Raw genomic sequence first — 27,853 nt, 5'->3', positions numbered from 1 at the left:
TGTTATTTTTTTCTATGGTGACAATCATCCCTTACCTGATTCTCTCTAAATGTGTTGGGATGACAATCCCTGCTACTTTCATTAGTGATCATGATGGTTGGGTGTGGAGGGAGCATTAACCCAAAAGATCAGAAGACCATCTAGCTCAGGGGTCTCCAACCTTGGCAACTTTAAGATCTGTGGAGTTCAACTCCCAGAATTCCTCAGCCGAGGAATTCTGGGAGTTGAAGTCCACAGATCTTAAAGTTGCCAAGCAAAGCTGGCTGAGGAATTCTGGGAGTTGAAGTCCACAGGTCTTAAAGTTGCCAAGGATGGAGACCCCTGATCTAGCTGGAGAAAGCAACTCCACTCATTCTATTTCCTACAGAGGCTTCTGCCCAAGAGGTAAGGGAATTCTGAACTCAAGCTCTCTTACATACACAAAGGGCAACAGACATGAATTCCAGCCTATCTGTAGCTCCAAATAGTATTTTTGGAAGCAAGAAAGAGGACCTTAAGGAAGCCGGCTCCAATTTCTTGTTACAACTGTACAGGTAGTCCCAAACTTCCATTTAAACTTTCATTTAGTGACCATTTGAAGTTACAACGGCACTGAAAAAAATGTTTTACGGCTGTTTTTAACACTGATGATCACTGCAAAATCCAGCCATTTGGCAAATGATTCATATTTATGACCGTTCAACGTCCTGGGGTCATGATAATATAGATAGATAGATTAGATAGATAGATAGATAGATAGATAGATAGGTAGGTAGGTAGGTAGGTAGGTAGGTAGGTAGGTAGGTAGGTTGGTTGGTTGGTTGGTAGGTAGATAATATAGATAGATAGATAGATAGATAGATAGATAGATAGATAGATAGATAGATAGGTAGGTAGGTAGGTAGGTAGGTAGGTAGGTAGGTAGGTAGGTAGGTTGGTAGGTAGGTAGGTAGGTCGGTCGATCGATCGATCGATAGATAAGATAGGTAGGTAGGTAGGTAGGTAGGTAGGTAAGGTAGGTAGGTAGGTAGGTAGGTAGGTAGATAATATAGATAGATAGATAGATAGATAGATAGATAGATAGATGGATGGATGGATGGATGGATGGATGGATGGATGGATGGATGGATGGATGGATGGATGGATGGATGGATGGATGGATGGATGGGCGGGCGGGCGGGCGGGCGGGCGGGCGGGCGGGCGGACAGATGGACAGACAGACAGATAGATAGATGATAGATAGATAGATAGATAGATAATATAGATATATAGATAATATAGATAGATAGATAGGTGGGTGGGTGGGTGGGTGGGTGGGTGGGTGGATGGATGGATGGATGGATGGATGGATGGATGGATGGATAGATAGATGATGATAGATAGATAGATAGATAGATAGATAGATAGATAGATAGATAGATAGAAACCTGATAGATTAGGTACATAGATACAGATAGACAGAGAGAGAGAGATACAGAGATATGTGATTATCTAGCCTCATGATGGTGAAGCTACGGCACAAGTGCCAGAAGTGTCACACAGAGCCATCTCTCTATTGCCCGTTGTTCTTCTGGTTCCAGCAGTTCTTCATGTGCGCGGGAGCGGCGAAAACCAGAAGAGTAGCCGCCCGGTGCACATGTGTGCACCGGGATGATGATCTCCCAGTTTCTGGTGCACGCATGCTCACTATTCACCTGGTCTTCTAGTTTCTGGCCTTGCATGTGCTTGAGAAGACCAGCTGGCTGGTGCGCATGCCAGAAACCAGAAGATCATCTTCCCAGTGTGCGTATGCACACTGGGCGGCTGTTCTTCCAGTTTCCGGCTTGTGCGTGCGCTCCTATTTTGGCACTTGGAGCCGAAAAGGTTCGCCAACACTGATCTAGCCTTATATTCCAATGGAGAATTCTGGGATCAGAAGGTTGAATACTGATAGAGAAAGAAATTCAGCAAGGACATTTTTGTGAGTAAAGTCTGCCAATATTAGAGTACTCTAAGCATCTTCGGTCTACTACATCATTAGATATTTTGGAATGGAATGGCGCTTGAATGCATTGGAGCAAAAAAAGAAATATGAGTTGAGAATGTATGCTGATGTTTGCCCTCAATTTACGGGAAAATAAAAACTGTACAGCCAAATGAAAAATGTGGCAATACTTCCACGTTTCTTATACTCATGAGATGAGATGTCAACAGCTTCCAGCTAGACAATTATTTCAGGAATCGGTGAAAAATATTCCACTGAGATCTACCCGCTCTTCCTACTCGGGGTTGTGCATTAGAAAACCCGATTTTCTTTCCATTATAAGAGGCCCCGCACAAAAATGCCATGGCATTAATTTATCCCCGTCTTCGGATATGCAGAACGCTATTCTCAAAAATGAATCAAAGCGACAAATGCCAATTAGGCTTAAGGAAAAGCCAAAATTAATTGCATGCCGGCATGGCTTCTGTTCTTTTACAAGCGTGGATGGGAAGTTTGAGAAGACATTTTTAACAATGGTGGTCGCGTTTGATGGCAACGGGGGAGATGCCCTCTGGCCTCCAGGTTCATTCAAACGAATACAATTTCTTTAATAAAACTTTCATGCTCTCCTTATTCAAGGTGGTATGAAACTTCCCCCAGCAAGCTTGGAAGTCAAGCCGGGGGGCTAAACACACTCTGAAACTCTTCTTGAAATGGCTTGAAATGGCAGCAATGCCTGGGAGAAGAGCATCTCCCATCATCTCCGTACAGGAGAATATTGTTACCAAGTAAGTGACAACTAAGGGCAACAAAAAGATAGGGTGGGTGGGGAGAATCTTCTGTGTCCTAAAGTTCATTCCTGGCACATTTCAAAATCAGTATGTCGGCAGGAACTAAGAGAAAGTAGAACATCTTTCTTTCTTTCTATATATATATAAATGGCTTTGTGTGTATGTATGTTCCAGCATAACTCTAGAATGCCTTGAGCAATTTCAACCAAACTTGGTACACAGATGACTTACTCTCTGGAAACAAATACTGTGGGGGTAAGACACCCTTAATACCCCCCGGGGTGTGTTTTCTGTTAAAGATACAGCCTGTTGTGCCTTAAAATGGCTTCTACTGTACTGCCATAAAATGGCTTCTACTGCACAGCACAGTGAGGTTGCCATTGTAACGGATTCACAGTACTCCACAAGTGGGCTCCCTCTGGTAAGGGGAAAATCCAACATTAGAAATTATGTTTGGTCCGGACATTTTCCCCCTATAAATAAATACCCGGGTAACGCCGGGTTATCAGCTAGTAGAATATAATATAAGAGAGTTGGAAAGAATCTCAGAAATCTTCTAGTTCCATCTCCTGCTCAAGAAGGAGACCCTATATAAGAACATAGAATATGAAAGGGACCTCAGAAGTCTTCTAGTCCAACCCCCTGTTCGAGCAGGAAACTCTATACTGTTTCAAACAAATGGTTTCCCAGTCTCTTTTTGAAAGTCTTCAGTGATGGAGCATTCACAACCTCTGAAGGTAAGCTATTCCATTGGTTGATTGCTCTCACCGTTAGGAAATTTCTCCTTAGTTCTAGGTTGCTTCTCTCCTTGGTTCTTCTTGACTACTTTGAGGGACGAGAAAAGGCCAGGAGATAAGATCTTCTCTCCGCTTTTTAAGTGGTCTCCTTAAAATGAACTTTCAATCTGAAGGGGAGTAAAAGTCTCCAAACACTGAGAACTTTCAACGCTATTCATATTCCTCTCTCACATAACCACAGCTGTGTGGGGATCCTTCAGCAAAAACCTCCCCAACAGATGGGCTTTGATTACAACTCCCCAAACGCCAAATGCCATACTAGCTTGGCATTCTGGAACATTCCAGATCAATAAATCTGGAGGGTAGAATTTGGGGCAGTTTGCCTATCCTCCCCCAATGAGGATTTCTATAGGATATCTCTGTATCAAGGACAGTTTTCTGGGTAGACAACATTAGATAAAGGTAAAGGTTCCCCTTGCACATATGTGCTAGTCACTCCCGACTCTAGGAGGCGGTGCTCATCTCTGTTTCAAAGCCGAAGAGCCAGTGTTGTCATGTGGCCGACATGACTAAATGCTGAAGGGACACGGAACACTGTTACCTTCCCACCAAAATGGTCCCTATTTTAATACGTGCATTTTTACATGCTTTCGAACTGCCAGGTTGGCAAAAGCTGGGATAAGTAATGGGAGCTCACTCCGTTACGCGGCGCTAGGGATTCGAACCACCGAACTGCAGCCCTTTCTGATCAACAGGCTCAGCATCTTAGCCACTGAGCCACCATCCCTAAGACAATATTACAGTGGAGTAAATAAAAAGAGGAAGCATCACAGGTGGTCCTCGACTTACAGCAGTTCATTTAATGACTGTTTGAAGTTGCAACAGCACTGGAAAAAGTGACTTATGACCATTTTTCACACTTACAACCATTGCAGCATCCCTATAATTACATGATCAAAATTCAGATGCTTGACAACGGTTTCAATTTACGATGGTTGCCGTGTCCCGGGGTCATGTGATCCCCTTTTGCAACCTTCTGACCAGCAAAGTCAAAGGGGGAAGCAAGATTCACTTAACAACCGCATCACTAAATTAAGAACTGCTGTGATCCACATAGCAACTGTGGCAAGAAAGGTCATAAATAGGAGCAAAATGCACTTATCAAATGTCTCATTTGGCAACAGAAATTTGGGGCTGATCGTGGTCATATGTCGAGGACTACCTGTATGTTGAAACGGCATGCCTCCTGCACGAATTAAGAATTGTGGTGGAAATTCTCTCTTATCTCATGCTTTTGGCTTTCCTCTCTTTTTTTTTCCCTGCACAGAAAACATTTCATACATTTTTGCCTGTGTTTCTTGTAATCATCAGTGTCAAGAATGGATCTATTTACAACACCCTCAATCATTTCGAAATTTATTAATGGCTGTAATTACACACGCATAATTATCTCTGCATGGGCCTGTTTTAATGCATGCTGACAATCATGTAATTATGATCACTGATTTGTGTCACTCTCCAGCCAACCGGATTCACTCTTCATTACAAAAGCTGTGAGCATCTGCTCAAAATGGCTATTGATTTGTGGGATCAATTAGCCGATAATGGCTCATTGATATATAAGGAGCCTCTTCATATCGAGAGGCTTTGCTAAGAGGCTTCTGAATTCTTGCATCGGGAAGAAAAAACAAGGAAACTGAATTAAAAAAACCCCAACAATATAGTTTTTTCTTGAACTTATTTCATGATGGAAACTAATCAAGGAGAGAAGCAAGCTAGAACTAAGGAGACCTTTCCCGACAGTTAAGACAGTTAATCAATGAAATTACTTGCCTCGAGAAATTGTGAATGCTCCAACACTGGATGTTTTTAAGAAGATATTGGACAACTGTTTGGCTGAAATAGTATAGTGATTACTGCCTAATTGGACTAGAAGATCACCAAAGGTCCCTTCCAGCTCTGTTATTCTGTTCTATTCTAATATGAAGGATGTAAAGATTGGTGAGAAAAAACCCAAAATGGAAGATATGCCCATGAAGTTTTACACAGTTCAAATATATGACATTCAACTCAATTGTTACCTGGCTTTGGTCCATGCATTCCCTAGAGATACCCAGAGTTGTCCTTCTTCACTTGTGACAATGCAACGTAAAAACTCGATGGTGTCTTTTGTCAGAAGGGGACTGAGCACTGTGCTAGCAAGCTCAGGTCCTCCTGTTGACTGCACCACCTACGAGAAATAATACATGTACATTGAGATAATGTTAATACCACTTTATAAGGCCTTGGTAAGGCCACACTTGGAATACTGCATTCAGTTTTGGTCGCCACGATGTAGGAAAGATGTGGAGACTCTAGAAAGAGTGCAGAGAAGAGCAATAAAGATGATTAGGGGACTGGAGACTAAAACATATGAGGAACGGTTGCAGGAACTGGGTATGTCTAGTTTGATGAAAAGAAAGACTAGGGGAGACATGATAGCATTGTTCCAATATCTCAGGGGTTGCCACAAAGAAGAGGGAGTCAAGCTATTCTCCAAAGCACCCGAGGGTAGGACAAGAAGCAATGGGTGGAAACTAATCAAGGAGAGAAGCAACTTAGAACTGAGGAGAAATTTCCTGACAGTGAGAACAATTAATCAGTGGAACAGCTTTCCTCCAGAAGTTGTGAATGCCTCAACTATGGAAGTCTTTAAGAAGATGTTGGATAGCCATTTGTCTGATGGTATAGGGTTTCCTGCCTAGGCAGGGGGTTGGACTAGAAGACCTCCAAGGTCCCTTCCAACTCTGCTATTGTATAAGTAATGTGGTTGCTTACAGAATAAAGCCAGTAGTGGTATGCCCTGTTATTTAGCAGAGGTAGTTGGGTAATTAAGACCACCTCCTCCCACTAATGATTGTATGACTGTAACTTTGTGCTTGTAACCTTACAATTTACATTGATTGTTTCCTAATATGATTAAGTGTTGTACCTTATGATTCTTGACAAATGTATCTTGTCTTTTTATGCACACTGAGAGCATATGCACCAAAGGCAAATTCCTTGTGTATCCAAACACAATGGGCCAATAAAAAATTCTATTCTATTCTATTCCTGGTTTTCCTTTCAAAATCTATGTATATGTGGATTGGAGTTTTTGTTTTTGTATATTTTAAAAGGGACAAGATCCTTTGCCTTGCATACAGGTTTTCCCAAAGGTGTTTTTGCAAAAAGCAACTGGACTATCTTTGTTTTTCTTTGAAGACGTTTCACTTCTCATCCAAGAAGCTTGTTCAGAAATGAAGAAGAACCTGAAGAAGCTTCTTGCATGAGAAGCCAAACGTCTTCAAAGAAAAACCAGACAGTCCAGTTGCCTCTTGAAAAAAGCACCTATGGGAAAACCATGACCTGGATGACTGAGAATCTCCCTAGACATGCATATAGGTAATTCTCAATTTATGACTGTTCATTTATCGGACTGTTCAAAGTTAGGACAAAGTAAAAAAAAAGTTATTTACAGCAGGTCCTCAAAATTACAACTCCCACACAACCCCTGTGGTTGGGTGACTGCATTTCAAACACTTGGCAACCTATTTGCATGCATGACCAGTAAGAATCCTGTGATCATATGATTGCATTTTATACTTTTTTGCTGTTTTCTGACAAAAGATACCCATTGGGTGTTAGATTTCGACTTACAACCATAGGATTTAATTAACAACCACATGATTTGCTTAAAGACCAAAGCAACTTGCTTAAATACCAATTTAAAAATGGTCGTAAAATTGAATCCGATCATGTGGTGACTTGACCTATGACCACTACAACCCATGACCAAAATTCCAGGCTTATGGGATTTTTTGATTTAGGATTAAAATTCTAAAAATTGAGGACTACTCTACTCGGTAGATTAAACTCTGTAGATTAAATGTGAGTTTTGAAATGTAAGCTCAAAATGTTGAGCTCCTTCTTGATTCTGGGCCAAAGAAAACCCTTGGAATTGGTAAAATTGTCTAAAATACCATCGAGTTGTTTAAAACAGATGAGACTTTTTTTATTTCAATATGGAGTAAGCTAGCTTTAAGGAAGCCAATAAAAAAATAAGGTTTTTATTTCCATGATATACACCCTCTGCATTCAACACTGCAAATTCATCATGGATTAGGCTGTGATGCACTCAGAGAAATAAACTGAGTCCCTAGATATTAAATAATATTTCAGACGTACCATATTTAGAGGAGTAAACAGAAAGTGAATCAGTTCAGGTGCACTGGGATTCTGGATGTGTGACTTTAATTTAGCCTGTGAAAGGTAAAAAGGGAGAGTTATGGAAGAGAGCTTAGGAGAACAAAGTTAAGCAGTCAAAAGGGCATTTGAAATATCTCAAACACAGTTCATGCCATAACTCAGTTATTGATAAAAGGTAATAAATAAATAAGAGATAGATAGATGATACATAGATGATAAATAGATATAGAAGATAGATAGATAGATGATAGACAGACAGACAGATATAGAGAGGTAGAGAGGTAGAGATAGGGAAATAGGGAGAGAGAGAGAGAGAGAGAGAATTGAGATAGATAGATAGATAGATAGATAGATAGATAGATAGATAGATAGATGATAGATAGATGATAGATAGATAGATGATAGATAGATAGATAAATAAATAGATAGATAGATGGATAGTTGATAGACAGACAGGCAGATAGATGATAGATAGATGATAGACAGATAGATAGATGATAGGTAGATGATAGACAGACAGACAAATAGATAGATGATAGATAAGACTAATCTTCTGATCAATCTAATCTACTCAATCTAATCAAAAATTTCTTAAACTAAATAAGGATGTATTTAAGCCATAGTTTTCTCAATTAACCAAAGCTAATCTTTTAAATGAGCAATGCAGTCATGACTTGTTCATTGCTGGTATTTTCTCTCTTTATTTTACCATTATAAAGAAAAAAGATGAGTGAATAAAAAGAACTAGATGTAAACCACAAATAAATAAGAATTCTTGACTTAGATATGAGAATGAGATATGATAGATATGAGAAAATGAATGGTTTATGCAAAGAAACTTTCAGAAACTAACAAAGGCTAGTTGGCTTATATCATTCTGATGCAGTAAGTATGTTTTTAAGGTCAATTTCTTAATAAATATTATTTCAAGGTTTATTTATTAAAGGCAATATTTTCAAGAAAAATTTCAAGACTTTTTTTTTTAAGAGTTAGCCCTGGCTGTCTCGCTTAATGTTTCAGTTCTTTGCGATCCACCCTGCAAATTTTAAATCAGGCATTGACACACAGATGAAAAGCAACAGGGATCTAAGGCAACTCAATCATTATGATGTATATTACTAAAATAGTCCTCTTTCTATGCTCTAGAACAGGGGTGTCAAATTCACGTTCTCAGGTTGTCATCACATGACGTATTGCAACTTTCCCCCCTTTGCTAAACTGGGGGTGGGCGTGGCCACCGTGGGAGGCATTTGGCCCGTGGGCCGTGAGTTTGACACCTCTGCTCTAGGATCAGTAACAGTGATAGTTTAAATCAGTGGTGGAACTCAAACATTTTTACTACTGGTTCTGTGGGCATGGCTTGGTGCGCGTGGCATGGCACAGCTTGGTGGGCATGGGAGGGGAAGGTTACTGTAAAATCCCCATTTCCTCCTGATCGGTTGGGACTCGGGAGGCAGAGAATAGATGGGGGCGGGGCCAGTCAGAGGTGGTATTTATTGGTTCTCCCAACTACTCAAAATTTCCGCTACCGGTTCTCCAGAACTGGTCAGAACCTGCTGAATGCCACCTCTGATGTGCATGCCGGAACCCGGAAGAGAGCAGCTGATGATGGCATGCGTGCCCACAGAGAGGGTTCGGCGTGCCAGCTCTGGAATGCATGTCATAGATTTGCCATGACGGGATTAGAAAAATGATGATCAAAAAGAGAAAGAATGCAGAGAATGTTAGAACACCAGCAAGGAGGAGAGTTAGCTTAACAGTTTTAAATAGGACATTCTGCCTTAGAGTCCATCATGATTTTGGTTCTTGTGCACCTCAAAAGTTATTCAGATGTGGGATGATGCCCTTCTGAATCAGTGAAGGAACTATCAAGTGATCAAATGTGGTAGCGGAGCCTGCTTCTTTGATTTCCGATTATGAATGACAACTTAGCAGTGGAAAAATAGAATGCTTATGGGGTGTATTTTTAAAAAAGTTTTATTTACAAATTACAAATCACAAAATGAAGTTATTGTTTGCAGCAAAAGGAAGAAGTGGGTGAAAGTAGGAATATCGCAAGCTATTTTTCATACTCTCTGAAGATGGTCTATACAGCATCCTAGAAAGATTCTTGTGTTGTAGTTTGAAAAACAATCTTACAAAAAGTCCCGGAAGTTGCAATACTTTAACTGAGTGTGATGATTTTTTTTTTTAAAAAAAACATATTTCTAAAGAAAGTGAGCTCTAATACCACTATATGATCACCCCTTTAGATCATTTCCCTTTTGTTCTAAAACAAACAGTTAAGAAACAGTTTGTACAATTGCTGAGAAAGTATGTTCAGTCAAGGAAATCTGAGTTGCAATTTACAGGAAAGCTGGTGAAATTCACACTGGCAGATTGTAACAACAGATTTAAAAAACAAATCGACTATTGCTATCAAGCTTCAACAAAAACCTGGAATTGCTTGGAGTAGCTAGCTCATAGTCACTTACCAAAAGGTTGAAACCATGCTTAAATTTTTGCAAACAGTCCACAAATTCATCTGGAGATGGGGGCTTTGCACGGAGAGTTAAGACCCCCTCTGGTGAAAAAAATAGAAAAATGAAAGCAAAATCACTTAGATTTTAGAAATATTTTCATCGTTGGCAAAACAGGAGGATCAGATTCGAGACTGAATGGGATGCATAAACGGACTGTGTAGTTGCGAGTATCATTTTGCATGTCCTCAATAAACTATGGAAGCAATGGAGTCCTAGCTCAGTCCTTTGGCTAATGAGAGAAAGTGTTATCAGCAAGAAGCTTTTAAAAGTTGGCAGCCCGTTCTTCATATAAATTTATTCTCCTGCAACTCACTCTGTAGAATGGTAATAACCAACCTGCCCCCAAGTTGCTATCCTCTAGGTGCATTGAAACTACATCTCCCAACTCCCATGACTTTTATATTCCCCAGTCTCAACACATATCCATCCTTAAAGACACGAGAGGGGGGGATGGATGGATGGAAAGAGAGAAAGAGATGGCAATGGAGAGAGAGAGGGGGGAGAGGGAGAGAGGGAGGGAGGGAGAGATGGAAAGAGAGGGAGAGAATGCGATGGAGAAAGAGAGGGCGATGGAGAGGGAGGGAGGGAGAGAGAGAGAATAAGAATCAGCTCAAGTCAATCCACCAGATGAAGACTTTTTCATTGAAGATTATGGATGTAATCCACTACAACGTCAGCAACTTTAACATGGACTTCAACTCCCAGAACTCTCTATGTGTACTTCAACTCTCAAAATTCCACAGTCAGCATGCTGGGCTGGAGATTCTGAGAGTTGAAGTCTACATAGCTTACTGGGGTTGAGACAAGTGGAATATTGTGGGATAGTAGAGCAATAATTTTCCACTTTGACCTATGGCTGAGAATGAATAACTGGCAGCTAGCACCTGTGCATGAATCTTCTCATTCCTATGCCTTCGCAATAGCAATAACAACCGTATTTAGCCTTATGTACCATTCCTTAGTGCTTTTCAGAACTCTCTGGGTGGTTTACAATGTCATCATATTACCCCCAACAATCTGGATCTTCATTTTACTGACCTCAGAAGGATGGAAAGATGAGCCATCCTTGAGCCCGGTCAAGATCAAACTCCAGGCTGTGGGCAGAGTTTGCCTGCAATACTGCATTTTAACCCTCGCACAGATGCAAATCATTTTGTTCTGAAAATTTTTGCAAATCCCACTTCAAGAGCGGGAAACGCCACCATGAGACGGACTGTTTGAAACATTTTTGAAAATGTAGGGTTTGAAAGAAATAATCTCTGTTCCCAGATGAAAAAAATAAATACTCCCAAAACACTTGAAAGAGCCCATTTTGCACTTGAAATGGAACATTTCACAAGATTTCATACTCCGAACTAACACACCCTGAATCCAGACAAAAGAGTTAATTGACTCAAGATGGATGGCTTACGGAAATTCCATTTTTTTTTAAAAAAAATATGTTGATTCATACCCGTTTCTTTGTTCTGCTGAGTATGTATGCAAACGAATGACAGAATGGAGAATAGATCATCTGCCTCTTCTTTTCAACATTAGTCAAACATTAAGCATCAACCTGACCCCAAACATGACAGGAGTGTAGCAAATAGATAATGATTGAAGGGTAAGGTCTGTTGAACCCTGCCCAATGCTACTACTCATCTAACTAAATAGAGGAACTCTGAACAGTTCAGCCAAGTGAAATGTGATCAGAAAACTACTGAAAGAAGAAACAATTGTGTTCCTTACCACCTGGTCCTTTCTTCTTATTTTTCTTGCTTTTCTTCCGCTTTGAGAGTTCCGTAAAAGCTTCTGCTGCTTTTTGAAGCTTGGTGACAAAATATTCAATGTCATCCAGAATATGATTCAGGATTTGCTAAAGAAAATAGACAGCGGGCGTCATTTATGAATGGAAGGAACGTCATCCAAAACATTGGTAGTGTTGAGTTGTGAAGAATGAGAAATCATTGCAGAAAACCTGCACATTTATCTACAGAAAGGGACACCTTGTGAAGTGGAGATGACCTGATATTACCATAGCGCTGGAGTCTTAGGTTCTCCCCTTTGTTCTAAAGCTGGCATCAATAAAAGCTCTGTGCTTGGTTAAGATTACGGAGTAATTATTTTGAGATCTTCCCATGCATGATCTTGACTTAACTGTATTCTTTCTGGGGTGCTGGGGCAGGGATGGCTAACCTTTTTGTTGCCGCGTGCCGAAAGCAAGTATACCCATAATGCAATGCGTGCGCAACCCCCTTTGCATGCGCCCCAGGCACAACCCCTGCATATGTGAGCACAGCCCCACACATGCATGCATGTCTCATGCATGCGCCACATGCATGCGCAGCAAAAACTCAAAAACCAGCTGGCTGGCGGGAGGCGCGCATGCGCATACGCGATGGAGCTGAGCTGGGTCGACAGCTCACATTCCCGCAGAGAGGCTCTGCATTCAACCTGTAGCACGCGTACCATAGGTTTGCCATCATGGTGCTAGGAAACCTTATTTTTAGCCTTACCTTAAGGCAATCAATTATGAACTTACAGTATAAAACTTTTTCTGCTCTAGTTAACAGTTGGGTTTTCTTCCCCCCCCCCTTACATGGTTATGAAATGAGAATCTGGATTCACTTAAAAGTATTTTTAGCTCTCAGTACAAAGAGCAACTGAAGGCCAAGGCACATGCAAATATAGTTCTAAAGTTACTACTCCGCCTCCTTTCTTTTCATTCGGTCCTGAATTAAGTTTCTATAGCAGCGATGGCTAACCTTTTTGCCATCACGTGCTAAAAGTGGGAGGAGTGTGTGGGGGGGGGTCGTGCGCGTGCATGCCCACACCCATAATTCTATGCGTGCGCACACACCATGCATGCATGCGCGACCCCTTGCGCTCCCCTCCGCTTTTGGCATGTGATGGCACGGTGGACCTGGTTTTCGCCCTCCCCAGGCTGCAGACCCTTTCTAAGAGCCTGAGGAGGGCGAAAATGGCCTTCCCCAACCCACCGGAGACCCACTGGAGGCCGAAAACAGCCTACTTCCTGACTTCTGGTGGGCCCAGTAGGCTTGAAAAACAACTGGCATGCGCCGGAGCTGAACTCACGTGCCCACTGATATGGCTCCGTGTGCCAAAGGCTCGCCATTACACTTCTATAGGCCCCAAATACCTATCTCCACCTTAGTCTATCAACTTCCTTTTCTGATTCATGGAGGAGAGAGAATGTGTAGCCCTCCAGATATTGATAGAATAGAACTGGCAGCACTACAGCCAACTAGGCTAAAACTGTTGGGGATGATTTGGCAGTCCCTTGATGGCTACTGTTCCTTGTTTCTAAACCAGAGGGTCCAAATTGGCTCAGCAGGTCCATGTTCAACTCTCAGGTCATCCAGGAAACACAACGTGCATTATCTTGCACATTGTCCCAAAGATGCTTTTTCAGGAGGCAACTGGACTTTTTTTTTTTTCTTTTGAAGGCGTTTCGCATGTCATCCAAGAAGCTTCTTCAGCTCTGAGAGGATAGTGGGGAATGGAAGGATTTATATTCCTTGCAGACAGATGGTTATTGGCATCCTTTTTACAGGGTAATTGAAGCCCTTGGAGGCTTATCTGTGTCCTCATGGTCACCTGAGTGGTGCTTCTGATTCCAGTAGTCTCCCATTTCCCCACCCTCTGGAAATCCATTCCTACTCCCACACCATTCAAAGGTGCCCATCCCAAATTGTATAACTAAAAGTCTGTAGAGATTCTCAGCGATTCAGGTCATGGTTGACTCGAAAGGTGCTTTATTGGGGTGGGATGAGAAGCGGAATGTCTTCAAAAGAAAAAGAAAAACAAGAAAGTACAGTTGCTTCCTGAAAAAACACCTTTGGGACCACCATGACCTGGACGACTGAGAATCTCAACAAAACTATCTTGAACATTATTTTTATAAGTTCCTATGACAATAAAATGGAGGGGGAGGAGGAAGAGATGGGGGAAATATTCACTGTAATCCTAATAAAATGGTCAGGAACAACAATTAACATCACCGACAATGTTATCATATAATAATATTAAAGTATTATATATTACATAATAAAAATAATTAGCAAAGATAGTGTCAATAGTAATAGGTGCAGTCCCAGAACAACTGGAGTTCCACTTGAATACAATCCAGATTGATAGAAATTATTAATCAATTGGAAAAAGCAGTTTTACTTGGAACAGCTTACATCCTGCAATGGTCCCTTTAATATCACCGACGAACATCTGCCTACCCCACTTTCTTGGGAAAGACTCAATAGGTGAATAAAAATACCAAATCCAGTATAAACATCTGGCTGACTTTACAACCAACCAACCAACCAACCAACCATAATAATAATAATAATAATAATAATAATAATAATAATAATAATAATAATAATAATAATAATAATAATAATAATAATGATAATAATAATAATAATAATAAGGCATCAAGCGATAAACTGGGAGATCAGGAGTTCTAGTCCTGCCTTAGGCACAATGGTGACCTTGAGCCAGCCACTCTCTCAGTCCTGGGAAAAAAGCAATGGTAAACCACTTTGGAAATCAATGGTTCGAATCCCTAGCACTGCGTAACGTAGTGAGCTCCCGTTACTTGTCCCAGCTTTTGCCAACCTAGCAGTTCGAAAGCATGTAAAAATGCAGGTAGAAAAATAATAGCGTTCCAGGGAAGGTAATAGCGTTCCATGCGCCTTCGGCATTTAGTCATGCCGGCCACATGACCACGGAGACGCCTTCGGACAGTGCTGGTTCTTTGGCTTTGAAACGGAGATGGGCACCGCCCCCTAGACTCAGGAACGACTAGCACATATGTGCGAGGGGAACCGTTACCTTTAATGATCAGCTAATGTTCCCTGCCCCCACCTGTATCGGTCTTTCTCTGAAATCCACATCTGGGAAAGGAAATTGTTATAAATCATAGACTGCATTCCGAGTTCATGTGGCAGCACCCTAAGTACACAAAGATTCCCAATTCTTTCTTAAGTACAAGGAAAGGAACATGCTCTCAGGATTATCAGCAACATTAAAAAAAAAATTCCAGGGCAGATGCTGGAGAAGCTTCCTTGTGATAAGCTCCGATATGAAAACCGCTGTTCAAGGCAGAAGGTTCTTGGTTTTAAAGAACCTAAGCAAGTTCATTTTCCTTTTTTTTTTCAATATGCCTTCAAATTGTTTTCATGCTACCAGACCAGCTCCATTACTTGGCCTACAGTAAGTAGCATTAGATGCTATATTAGTTACTTGTCCAATTGTTGTTGTTAGTTGCGAAGTCATGTCCGACTGATCATGACCCCATGGACGACATTCCTCCAGGCCTTCCTGTCCTCTACCATCCTCTGGAGTCCATTTAAGCTCATGCCGACTTCTTCGGTGACTCCATCCAGCCACCTCATTCTCTGTTGTCTCCTTCTTTTGCTCTCAATCCTTCCCAGCATTAGGCTCTTCTCCAGGGAGTCCTTCCTTCTTATTAGGTGGCCAAAGTATTTGAGTTTCATCTTCTGGATCCGTCCTTCTAAAGAGCAGCCAGGGTTGATCTCCTCTACAACTGACCGGTTTGATCTCCTTGCAGTCCAAGGGACTCGCAGGAATCTTCTCCAGCACCACAGTTCAAAGGCCTCAATTCTTTGGCGCTCAGCCTTTCTTATGGTCCAACTTTCACAGCCATCCATTGCAACACTACTTGTCCAGTAGGAAGCACTATGCTATGCCTACTTATTGTGTGAATTGGAACTCTTCAGACATAGAAGAGTTCTTCTAACAGGGGCATTTAATGTTCATGTGATGCCTCCTACTGGTCAGTAGTTAATATAGCATCTGGGTCTTTCCACATCCTCTACACATCCTTACCAGGCTTACAGTCCTCCACCTCACTCTTCCTTACCTCAACTAACACCCTCCATGCAGCCATTCCTTAGTTCCAAGAGGGTGCCAGACCATCGCACTGCAGTTGCTAGGCAACTGAAGGATGTCTTTTTCATCTGACTCCCAGCGTGGCTTCACACTTTTAAGAAGAAATTGTGGCAGGAGCAGGCAGCCTAGTAAACATAAAGCATGGAAAAACAGACCTGCTCACCCAAACTTAGCCAGAAATTATGCAAATCAGGATTCCTCGCCTTCCTTTTTTTTTTTACACCCTTGACTGCTGAAAAAAACCTCCGTTTTAATCAAAATCAACACAAATCACAATATTGCCTGCTGTTGGACTTTTCTTGCAATCTGCTGGCCAGACCGGTAACGAAACGGAATCGGAGCCTAAAAATACTCAAGGGAGCAATCAACGCTGGGACTTGATTGAGAAAAAAAATTAAAAGTCTGAAATAAGGCATGTTGCTCATTAGGGAAGAGGCAGGGAAGCACCTGAGACTATTAAATACTGAGCAGAAGCCAGCATGAAGAAAAGGAGGTAGTGGCAGGTGGTTATTTAAGCTCTTCTCCATAACTGAAGTATTGGGCAGCTTCTAGATGGAATTCTGGAATAAATGAGCTTAAAGGTAAGGGTTCCCCTCGCACATATGTGCTAGTCGTTCCCGACTCTAGGGGGGTGGTGCTCATCTCCATTTGTAAGCCAGCATTGTCCGAAGATGTCTCTGTGGTCATGTGGCTGGCATGACTAAACACCAAAAGGCGCACAGAACGCTGTTACCTTCCCACCAAAGGTGACTCCTATTTTTCTACTTGCATTTTTTACCTGCTTTCGGACTGCTAGGTTGGCAGAAGCTGGGACAAGTAACGGGAGCTACGCAGCGCTAGGGATTCGAACCGCTGAACTGCCAACCTTTCTGATCGACAAGCTCAGCGTCTTAGCCCCTGAGCCACCATAAATGAGTTTAGGAACCATTTAATGCCTTCCTATTTCCCAGCCCTGAACTTTACTGTTGGGAGGAAAAAAATCGTGAATAGACAATATCTACTGCCCCACCCAATTTGAGGAACATCCAAACATCTTGCAAGCAATCTCTTTGGCCACTTACAACATCTCGGTCAATCTTGGCTGCCATCATTTCAGCTGATTCTTCATGCTCATGGTATTGCTTTGGTTTTTCACCTGAAGAAACAAAGAGATGAAGAGAAGCTTCCTCCAGGGGAGAAACACTGTGGCTGGGATTGCCCCCCAACAATTTTAACGATGTTATTGAAAAGTGTAGTGTTTGCATTTGCACAACATACTAAGATTGATTGGCTTTTCTCTGAATGAAATAAGAAAGTCTACACCATTCAACAGACAACAAATGTGACTTGGAAGGTGTTTTTCTTTACTGGTATTGTGATTTGCAGATTCTTCCAATCAACATCCAACTCAGTGGATATCATGGAAGTTTTGGTCTTTGCATATTTTAAGGCCATTGCTTTGAACAAAAAATTGGCCACCAATGTCAATTGTAAAAAAAAATGTGATGATTGTGACTTAGGGTATTGTGAGAACCTAGGTGATCGGATAAGCTTATCATTCAATCTATCATGTGACCTGGAAAATATATTAATTCAGGAATGAATGAATCTGGCCTATGAAAGCCAAAATAAAACATCAATGGTTACATATTTGGAAAATGTAAATGGAATTGGAAGAAGAGAGCAGGGTCAAGTGCCCCACCCAAAACGCATACCCCATATTTAAAGAACTATCATAATAGAAGTCCTTGACCCTATTATACATCCTAGAGATCTCAGTTATTGGGGGAATACAGGAAGCAGCTTACATCAGTCATCTTGAGAATATAACCGTTGCCTATCGTCAATACAGAAATATGCACTCAGCTTGCTAAAGCTACAAAGCATAATTCTGCTCACTATTCTTGCAAAAAAATCCACACATTTCTATCTTTTAAGCCTGAATTGGAGCCATGGCCCCATTATTTTTGCTAGAAATCCAATTTCAGTCTCCTTATTTATGTCATCCAAATATGATGCTTGCAAAGAAGATTTTTGCTGCAGGCTTTGTCTAGCGCAGGGGTCTCCAACCTTGGCAACTTTAAGACTTGTGGACTTCAAGAGTTCCTCAGCCAGCTGGCTGAGGAACTTTTGAAGTCCACAAGTCTTAAAGTTGCCAAGGTTGGAGACCTGCTTTAGCCTTGATGCCTAAGATGGTTGAGATGGAGACACCTAGAATGGAACATAGACTTTCTGTGCTTTAAAGTATGGAATCCCCCACAAGGGGCTGAGATTTGGGAAACAACGTTTGGCCAAAGTCCAGCCAAGCTCAATGCAAACTATACTCAACATGAAGGTTGCATCCACATGATATACTGAACCACGAAGTATCCGGCATTCATCTGAATCCTGTCTAAGTTTATGATTTAGTAAAATGTGCAATCCCATAAAATAGGTGTCTTAAGAGTAGATATCAAGACTACGGTGCTATTCAGGAGTGAAAGGCTAATTAGGAAACAAAATTCTAAATCTAGTAAAAGCAAACTTGAAATGCTTGGTGATGCCCAATCAAAATTTGTCAAATTTTAAGTCTAACAGAGCTAGTGTTAGAAGTGCTATGTCAGTAAACATTTGTTGTTTATTTTTTCTCCCATCAACCCCTGATTTTACATTTTTAAAGTTGCCCTGATTACCATTTATGGCACTGACTTGTTCTGATATCTTATTTTATGCTCAAATATCATAAAAAAGCCCTTGGCATGGCTTCTTAATCTTCATGTCAATTGCTATCTTTCTCCATACCTGATTTGACTAACAGCTGGCTCTTTCAAGAGTCTAGTCATACTCAAGACTAGAGACCATGGAGTGACCTCCCAGATGTGGGTCAAAATATTTCTTTAAAAAGTATACTAAAACAATAGTTGAAACATAAGCTAAATGATTGATTGAATTTATTCTACTAGGACAGTGATGGCTAAGCTTTTTCCCATTGCGTGCCAAAAGCACAGGGGAGCGGGGGGTCATGCACGGACGTGCACACACCTATAGTGCTATGCACGGGACACCCCACCACTGCATATGCGCATGAACGTGCGACCCCTACTCTCCCCCCCCCACGCGCTTTTGGCACGCAATGGACCTGTTTTTTGCCCTCCTCAGGCTCCAGAGGCTTTCTGGTTGCCTGGGGAAGGCGAAAACACCCCCCCCCCCCAAGGCTTCAAGAGGCTTCCCTGAAGCTTCCGGAGGGCAAAAAACAGCCTTACGGGCAAACCGGAAGTTCAGGAATGGACTTCCAGTTTGCCCATAGGGCTGTTTTTCGCCCTCCGAAGGCTTCAGGAATCCTTCTGAAGGCTCCGGAGGGTGAAAAACAGCCTTATGGGCACCCAGATGTGCGCTGGAGCTGACAGGGAAACGCCTCTTGTGCCCTAACAAATGGCTCCGCGTACCACCTGTGGCACATGTGCCATAGGTTTGCCATCATGGTACTAGGATATTTACTGTACGAGAACGAGTCATATTACCCTAAGGCAAGGCTCCATAATGTCCAGAGTAGAACACCCACATCTCAAAGTCTTATTAACACTCACAATCTCCCTGTTCAGCTGCCCACGCGGACCAAGCTGCCACTCGGCTCCGGACATCCACCTGTGTAACAGTCCCTGGGGGGACAGGAGCTGGGGCTCTGGGAGGTGGAGGAATGGCACTCTCTGATCTTGAAATCATCCTAGATAGGAAAAAAATACTGATATAACATTGAAACACCAAGAAAACAAGATCTCCTCTTTCAGATGTTTGTTAAGCGCTGTGGTGATGCAGTGGCTAGAATGCAGTACTGCAGGCTACTTCTGCTGGCTGCTGGCTACAGTTCAATTCTCACCGGCTCAAGGTTGACTCAGCCTTCCATCCTTCCGAGGTCGGTAAACTGAGGACTCAGATTGTTGGGGGCAATAGGCTGACTCTGTAAACCGCTTAGAGAGGCCTGTAAAGCACTGTGAAGCGGTATATAAGTCTAAGTGCCATTGCCATTGGCCAATTTGTATTGCCATGACTCTCTGCCAGAAGCGGCATATAGCAACAGAGATCAATTGTCAGTATGTCCATTTGTCTGTCTGTTCATCCACCCACCTTTGGGTGAAGCTGAGTTTTAGCAATAGCACTTACCGCTCCATAGCATTTTACAGCACACTCTGGGTGGTTTACAATGTCAGCATATTGCCCCCCAAAATCTGGGTCTTCATTTTACCAAATTCTGTAGGATGGAAGGCTGAGTCAACCTTGAGCCCCGCCAGGATCAAACTCCAGGCTGTGGACAGAGTTTGCCAGCAATACTGCACTTTAACCACTGCACCATTAGAGTTTTATATCCTTCCATTGCAGAACTGCCTTCTATTTAGAAGAGAATAACGTTAAAAACAAAACAAAACAGAAGCTGCTTAATTGGATTTGACTAGATGGCCATTCTTTAGTGACCACATAAACAAACTTTCTTTGAGATTAACACAACCAGTACGAGGAAAATAAAGAAAAATGTTTACCTTTCTCTTGACTATTTTAAATATTGAATTAAATATTCCCTCTTATGCTAGAGCAGGGGTGTTAAACTCACAGCCTGTGTGCCAGATGTGTCATGCTCTGACCACGCCCAGGCCCAGTTTAGTGAAGGGGAAAAAGTCACGATACATCACGATACGACGTAGTGACAACGCGAGGTTTGACACCCCTGTGCTAGAGGGATTAGTTACTGAAGTTCAGATTTCAATAACAGATGAGAAAGGCAGAGGTGCACAATGTTTCAACAATGGGATTTCAGTTTACACTTGTTGGTTTTAAAGAGCTCGTGGCCAAAACAGAGAAAGTGTCCACACAGCGTTTCAAAAAGGCCCACGGAAGGACAATTCTGAAAATGTGCTGGTTTACTAACCCAAGTGGAAACTGTACCAAAATGTTCAAATGCATTCTTAAGCATGACAAGAACTCTTGTTCCAAGGCATTTAGGCAGATAGCCATTTTCGCCTCTGCAATAACACAAGCTGTGCAGAACTGGAAACAATGCGTTTTAGGTAAAGGGAAACATTCTCCTCGCACGTCTGTACTAGCCGTTCCTGACTCTAGGGGACGGTATTTGTCTCTTTTTCAAAGCCGAAGAGCCAGCATTGTCCGAAGACGTTTCCGTGATCATGTGGCCGGCATGATTAAACGCCGAAGACGTACGGAACGCTGTTACCTTCCCACCAAAGGTGGTCCCTATTTTTCTACTTGCATTTTTTTACATGCTTTCCAACTGCTAGGTTGGCAGAACCTGGGACAAGTAACGGGAGCTCACTCCGTTACGCAGCGCTAGGGATTCGAACTGCCGAACTACCGACCTTTCTGATGGACACATTCAGCATCTTAGTCACTGAGCCACCATTCCCCTATGTATTTTACAACTACCTTATTTCACTGGATTGCATAGGATGTTTTTTTTTTAGTTTAGTTTTACTTTGGCAGAAAAAGAGAGGGAGAGGCATAGAATAATTTTGTAAACCTCCCCAAGTGTGTTTCTTAATTAGTTACTTTTGGAGCTGCTAGAATATAAAGAACCATCACAAATCAGACCAAAAAATCTGTTCATTTCAGCATTCTGTTTGTACTGTGACCAGCCCAGGCACCGGTAGGAAAGTGAAATGCAATGTCTGAGGACAACATATTCTTCTATTGAAGTGGTTAGCAAGAAGTATGAAAGAGCTACAGCTTCTTCTGTTATTGGAGGTTTAACATACAGCGGGATTGTACGAACCTTTGAAGAGATGCCAGGTTTTGATGAAACTTTGGACTAAATGCTGTTCAAAGCTCCTTCAACACTGGCTGAAGGGCTCTCCCATGCTGAGTTGCTTCAGCAAATGCTCAGCGGCTTCAGTGTGCCCAGCTGTGTGGTGTTGGCACACATTGCTACGTGCTGTCCCAAAGCTTATGTGCTGCTTTGGAAGCACTTCAGCCAATGCACCTGGGAAGAGCGCTGAAGCCAGCCGCCTGCTCCCACACCACGGATCTGAAATAATTCAAGGCCACTTGATTTCCTTTGTGGAGAGAAGTGGGCTGATCTCTTTGCTTCATCAGAGTGAGTCGCGTTCCCTTCACAGCCCCAATCACTTCATCAAAGTGAATCTATGTCACTTTCCACAGGCCAAAATATATTGCCGGCATGACCAGCTTCTTAATGTACCCCTTGCCGGAAAACGCAAGGAAAGATTTGCAAGGCAAGGCTTCGGTTTTACCTGAGTGTCTCAAGACGCTGCTTTGCTTTCCCTCCTTTGCTATCGCTGATTGCGCTTTCGATGTCTTCGTGGATAAAGTTGGCCTGAACAGAAGCAGAAGCAATTAATTTGATGCACTGCTGAACGCCTGAGCAAGCAATCAATTGAACGCACGGAGGCTTTAGAGGCAGAGTGGCCACCATATCTTATAGCCACAAATTCTGTAACGTTCGCTTTCCGCTTGTGCTCTCTTCGTCCATCCAGAAACAGCGGCCAATCAACTTCATTAGGTGACTAGCTGGATACCCGTGCTCTGCTACAAAACTATGTGACTGGCCTTGATAAATCGACACTTATAGCTTGAAAATTAATGAGCTGTTACGATTGGCCTCTCCTCTCTCTCCCTGAGGCTTGCCCCACAGAAGCCTCTCCTATCCCCCTTCTCTCCCTTAGGCTGGCCCCATTGATCCTTTCCTATGTCTAAACTCCCAGCCCACAGGCCAGATGAGTCACGGGGTGGCCATGCACGTACCCAAGTGGCAGTTGGAACAGAATTCTTTTCAGGTGGGGAGGAGGAGTAGAATGTCTAACTCCTTAGCATCAGAGCGTTTTAGTAATAATCTAAGAAATACTAATGATCTGATGTCATTTTGAAAAATCCTTTCTTAGCGAGCACCTGGAAGCCAAGAGGAACATATATGCCAAATTTCAAGTATGTAGGCTTTACGGTTCTGGATATTTCATGATGATGCGTGAGTGGTATTTGACTTATATATAGATAGATAGATTTGGGAATTTAAATAACATGAGATGCAGCAAAGAACTTTCCTTTCATATTTTAGACACTTACGTGATGGCCACCTTAAGTTTCTTTTTCTGTCCATGTTGAGTTAATACTATATTTTATTATTATATTATGTATAAGACACACCTTTTTCCCTCAAAAAAGAGGGTGAAAATCTGGGTGCATCTTATACACTGAATACAGCATTTTTGGCTTCCCGAAACCCCGCCTCCTTCGCAAAAATGGCCATGCATAGCCTTTAGGAGGCTTCCAGAGTGCTCTTGGGGGCTGGGGAGGGCAAAAATCTGGAGATTTCATTTTTTGCTCATTTCCCCTCCCCCCCCCCGTCCCCAGGAGCACTCTACAAGCTTCCTAAAGGCTATGCATGCCCTGTTTTTGACAAAAAATGGGCCCGTTTTTGACAAAAAATGGGCCCGTTTTTGCGAAAAATGGGCCGTTTTTGGGAGGTCTGCAGAGTGCATAAATTTTTTTTTAAAATTTGCCTCTTCAAAATCTTAATTGATCTTATACTCTGGTGCATCTTATACTCTGAAAAATATGGTAGTTATAGTGGAATCATGTGGCTTGTAAACAGAATGTAGCAATAGAGTACCCAGCATGCAGCATGCAGCCAGGTGTGATTCCAATTCAGAGGAACGTAGTCAAATGATGAAACAGATGTTTGTTTTGTTTTGTTTTGTTTTTATTGGATTTATATGCCGCCCTTCTCCCAAAGGACTCAGGGCGGTGTACAACATTAAAAAACACACATCCCGAAAAGGATGTCTAAAACTTTGGGGATCCAATCAGGGCAAACAGTAAGAAGCTAAATGGCAACATGTTACCTGTTAAGGCAAATGTCTATGCTAGTTAATTGGAAGAAATGTGCTAGATGTCTTAAAATATGGAGATGCAAGGAAGCCTTATTGAAGCTAACCCACAGCCCCCTGCCCCATAATTTTGTGTCATACAGTGTCCATATTAATGCATTCAACAAACAGGAGCATGACTGATCTTCTCCCACTGTGGTTGTTAAGAGACTGGTGTTTAAAACAAGCTGCCCAACATACAACCATAAAAAAAAATAGCAATCTTGAATCTCTAGGTTCTCTGTGAATTCACCCAGGCTTCCTATGAGGTTGTTTTGCTATTTTAAATCAGGAAGAGATGCATTCCAAATACAGGCAGTCCTTAATTTATGAACGCAGTTGAGCCCAGAATAATGTCATAAGTCATAGCGGTTTAAGTCGAGGCATCACGTGACTCGGCCTGATTTTCTGGGGGGGCACTTTGCAGTGATCCTTCAGTGAATGCCATGATCATTAAGCAAGCACCACGGTTCTTAATAAAATCCATTTTATCCAATAGGCATTTTGTGGGGGGGTCAGGAACTGCAAATAAGTGCCAGAAATTGGCAAGAAAAAAACCCCCTTCAAAAACCATAATCATATGAACATGGGCCCACGGGCGTCAAAGTGAGGTGATTGACAAGCACCCAACGTTTGACCCCGTGGCCCTGGGAGTGCACGTGTGCATGCAGCCATGAGTTCAAAATCGATTCAGATTTTTTTTTGGGGGGGGGGGAAGTGTCAGTCATAACTTTGAATGATTGCTAAGAGACTTGTTGAGGACTAGCTGCATGTTCTGCTGCCAGATGGTCAGCAATCTAATATGTAGAAGAGGTCCTTCTCCTGTCTGGCTCTCAAGACTATGGAATGCTCCCCTGAAAGACATACATTGGTACTTCTAGACCAGAGGTGTCAAACTCGATTATATTGAGGGTCGCATCAGAGTTGGGTTTGACCATGGGGGCGTGGTGTGGCCAGGGTGGGGCTGGCCAGCTCGATGTCACTCATGTTGGGGGCACCTATGGCAGCATGAATGACTCCCGAGCCGCATTTTCACTGGCAGAGGGTTGCAGGAGGCTGTCACAGCCGGAAACAGAGATCAGGAGCCCATTTTCGCTGGCAGAGGCACTCACTGTTTACAGAGCAGCCCTGCAGGGCAGATCTAAGCACCCTGCGGGCCTTGAGTTTGACACCCTTGCTTTAGACTTATGACTGGGGTGGGCTTCAAAATGTTTAGCAAGGGGTTCTTTGCCTGGTTGCTGGGTGGATGTCGCAAGAAAACATCCTGGTGTTGTTTCTAGCCTAATCTTTGTTGCCCTGCTTACAGAAACTGCCTCTCCGGTTAACCCTAATGACATTGTAACAGCTTAGGTGAAGAGCCCATCGATGTGAGTGACGGTGAGTTGGCCATACCCACCCAATCACATGACCACCGAGCCACGCCTACCCAGCTAGTCATTAGGGCAGAGAACCAGTTGTTAAATTATTTAAATCCCACCACTGCCAGGGACATTGCAGCGGTCATAAATATTAGTCAGTTGACAAGCGGCTTTATTTTGATCAGGTGATCATGGGAAGGCTGCAATGTTCGTAAATGTGAAAAATGCCCATAAGTCCCTTTTTTCAGTGCTCTTGGTAAGTTTGAGCGGTCACTAAATGAAGAGTTTTAAGTCGAGGACTACCTGTATTATATTGGAGACTCTGTTAGGCAAACCAACAGCTATGGTCTTCAACCTTCCTTGCTAATCCTATTATTTAACATGGAATTATTCATTTTAGTTTGGGTAAACGGGGCTTATACGTTTGGGATAAATCACAAATTGTGTTTTGGGAAAGAGAACTATATAAGCCTGTTGCCAAGCATTTGAATTTTGATCGTATGACCAAGGGGATGCTTCCATGGTCGTAAGTATGAAAAATGGTCATAAGTCCACTTTTTTCAGTGCGGTTGTAACTTTGAGCCGTCACTAAATGAACTGTTGCAAGTTGAGGCCTACTTGTACTGAAAGTTCCCTAGTCATTTTGGTTGCTCCTCTATTTTAGATATTCTTTTCACCCGCTATAAAATCCTTTGGGGAGTGCAACCTCACCACAGATTTACATAAAAGCACTTAGAGGGGTTGTTTTTAATTAACTTTCTAGTGATTCCCTGCATAGAATTTGTCTTGTTTACGGTTGTGGCATGCTAGGTTGATCCGTTTGTCAAGATTTCCATCGGGAGTCCCTGATCCTTTTCTGATCAGTCTCATTATTGTGATTCATGATCTTTTATTTCAATATCAAAATGGACTTCTGGAAAAACTAATTGCTGACCCAAGCTTTTAAGGAATTCCTCCACATTCGTTTGGCAGGGGTCCACTTTGCTTCTAAAGATCTGCTTATTTAATATTTGTGTTCCTTTATAGAGCTCAATTATACTCCAAAATGCCACTCATTGCTCCAATTCATTTATACACTAAGTATCACAGGGGGATTATTATGGCGAGAAATCCATAATATTTATGGATACTGGCTGGCAGGAAGTCAAATACTATTCAGGGATACTGGCGATAAGCAACAACGCAGGCATTTGTATTTCCAAATAAATGCAGAATAACTATCCTTTTTTTAAAAAAAAATAAGAATTTGAATATTAAGTCTCTTTAGGAGCTGAAATTATTACATCGCCAACTAGGTCTTTAGCACCTCAGCAAGCAAGTCATGTTCTAAAAGCCAAATCTACGTATCATTATGTTCTGTCTGGAAAAGAAACCACTGAAACAGGCCTCTGATTCCAGCATCTTTTATCGATTCCCTACTGTTGTTTAATCATCCTTTTATTTATGTGTAAGTGAGCCATCCTAAGCAGTCTCAGAATAGCTTTTCTACAAACGTTTCTGAAATGTCACACAGCGAGCTGATTTAAGGTAAGCTAATGCTATGAAAATCACAATGACTTAAACAAGAATATTCATAAATGCTGCTATCAGTTTCCTGCAAATGCAATTACTGTGAAAGATTGTTGGTGATAATATAATATAGGGTAGTGTAGTGAAGTGAAAAGGAATGGGAGGGGAGGGGATGGAATAGAATAGAATAGAGAACCGGGATGGCGAATTAATGGCACGTGTCCCATCGCCCCAGGTCAGATCTCTGTGGTGTTTCTTTCGTGAGCTTCCATTTCCCTGCAAACGATGAAACAGAAGCTCATGAAAGAAAGAGATCTTACATCTTGCTATGTCCCTGCCTCCCACCAGCCAGGTGGTCTTCAGTACTTTGAATGATTGCTAAGAGACTTGTTGAGGACTAGCTGCATGTTCTGCTGCCAGATGGTCAGCAATCTAATATGTAGAAGAGGTCCTTCTCCTGTCTGGCTCTCAAGACTATGGAATGCTCCCCTGAAAGACATACATTGGTACTTCTAGACCAGAGGTGTCAAACTCGATTATATTGAGGGTCGCATCAGAGTTGGGTTTGACCATGGGGGCGTGGTGTGGCCAGGGTGGGGCTGGCCAGCTCGATGTCACTCATGTTGGGGGCACCTATGGCAGCATGAATGACTCCCGAGCCGCATTTTCACTGGCAGAGGGTTGCAGGAGGCTGTCACAGCCGGAAACAGAGATCAGGAGCCCATTTTCGCTGGCAGAGGCACTCACTGTTTACAGAGCAGCCCTGCAGGGCAGATCTAAGCACCCTGCGGGCCTTGAGTTTGACACCCTTGCTCTAGACTTATGACCAGGGGTGGGCTTCAAAATTTTTAGCAAGGGGTTCTCTGCTGTGGTCTTCAGATCTCTGCTGTGTATGCATGCGTTTGTATGGGCGTGCACCTTTCAGTTTGGGCACTTGGTGTCTAAAAGATTGGCCATCACTGATGTAGAATGACAGAGTTGGAAGGGACATTGGAGGTCTTCTAGTCCAA

The 27,853-nt window shown here is 42.4% G+C and overlaps 1 protein-coding gene across 3 annotated transcripts in view; it reads right to left on the bottom strand.

The window, feature by feature from the left end:
• Positions 1–27,853, bottom strand: part of EPS8 (EGFR pathway substrate 8, signaling adaptor) — a 175,275-nt gene that overhangs the window by 41,470 nt on the left and 105,952 nt on the right. For all 3 annotated transcript variants that reach the window (XM_081956909.1, XM_081956910.1, XM_081956911.1), the window contains exons 7-13: positions 22,345–22,427; positions 19,675–19,811; positions 17,191–17,264; positions 11,948–12,074; positions 10,172–10,260; positions 7,677–7,751; positions 5,552–5,700 (exon numbers count right to left, since the gene is read on the bottom strand). In XM_081956909.1, the coding sequence (XP_081813035.1) occupies positions 5,552–5,700; positions 7,677–7,751; positions 10,172–10,260; positions 11,948–12,074; positions 17,191–17,264; positions 19,675–19,811; positions 22,345–22,427 (734 nt within the window). The remainder of the gene's footprint in view (positions 1–5,551; positions 5,701–7,676; positions 7,752–10,171; positions 10,261–11,947; positions 12,075–17,190; positions 17,265–19,674; positions 19,812–22,344; positions 22,428–27,853) is intronic.

Source organism: Natrix helvetica, assembly GCF_964273705.1.
Source record: "Natrix helvetica genome assembly, chromosome: 6".
Taxonomy (NCBI): domain Eukaryota; kingdom Metazoa; phylum Chordata; class Lepidosauria; order Squamata; family Natricidae; genus Natrix; species Natrix helvetica.
Note: the sequence above shows the minus strand (reverse complement) of the source record. Positions and strands in the feature narration are given on the sequence as shown.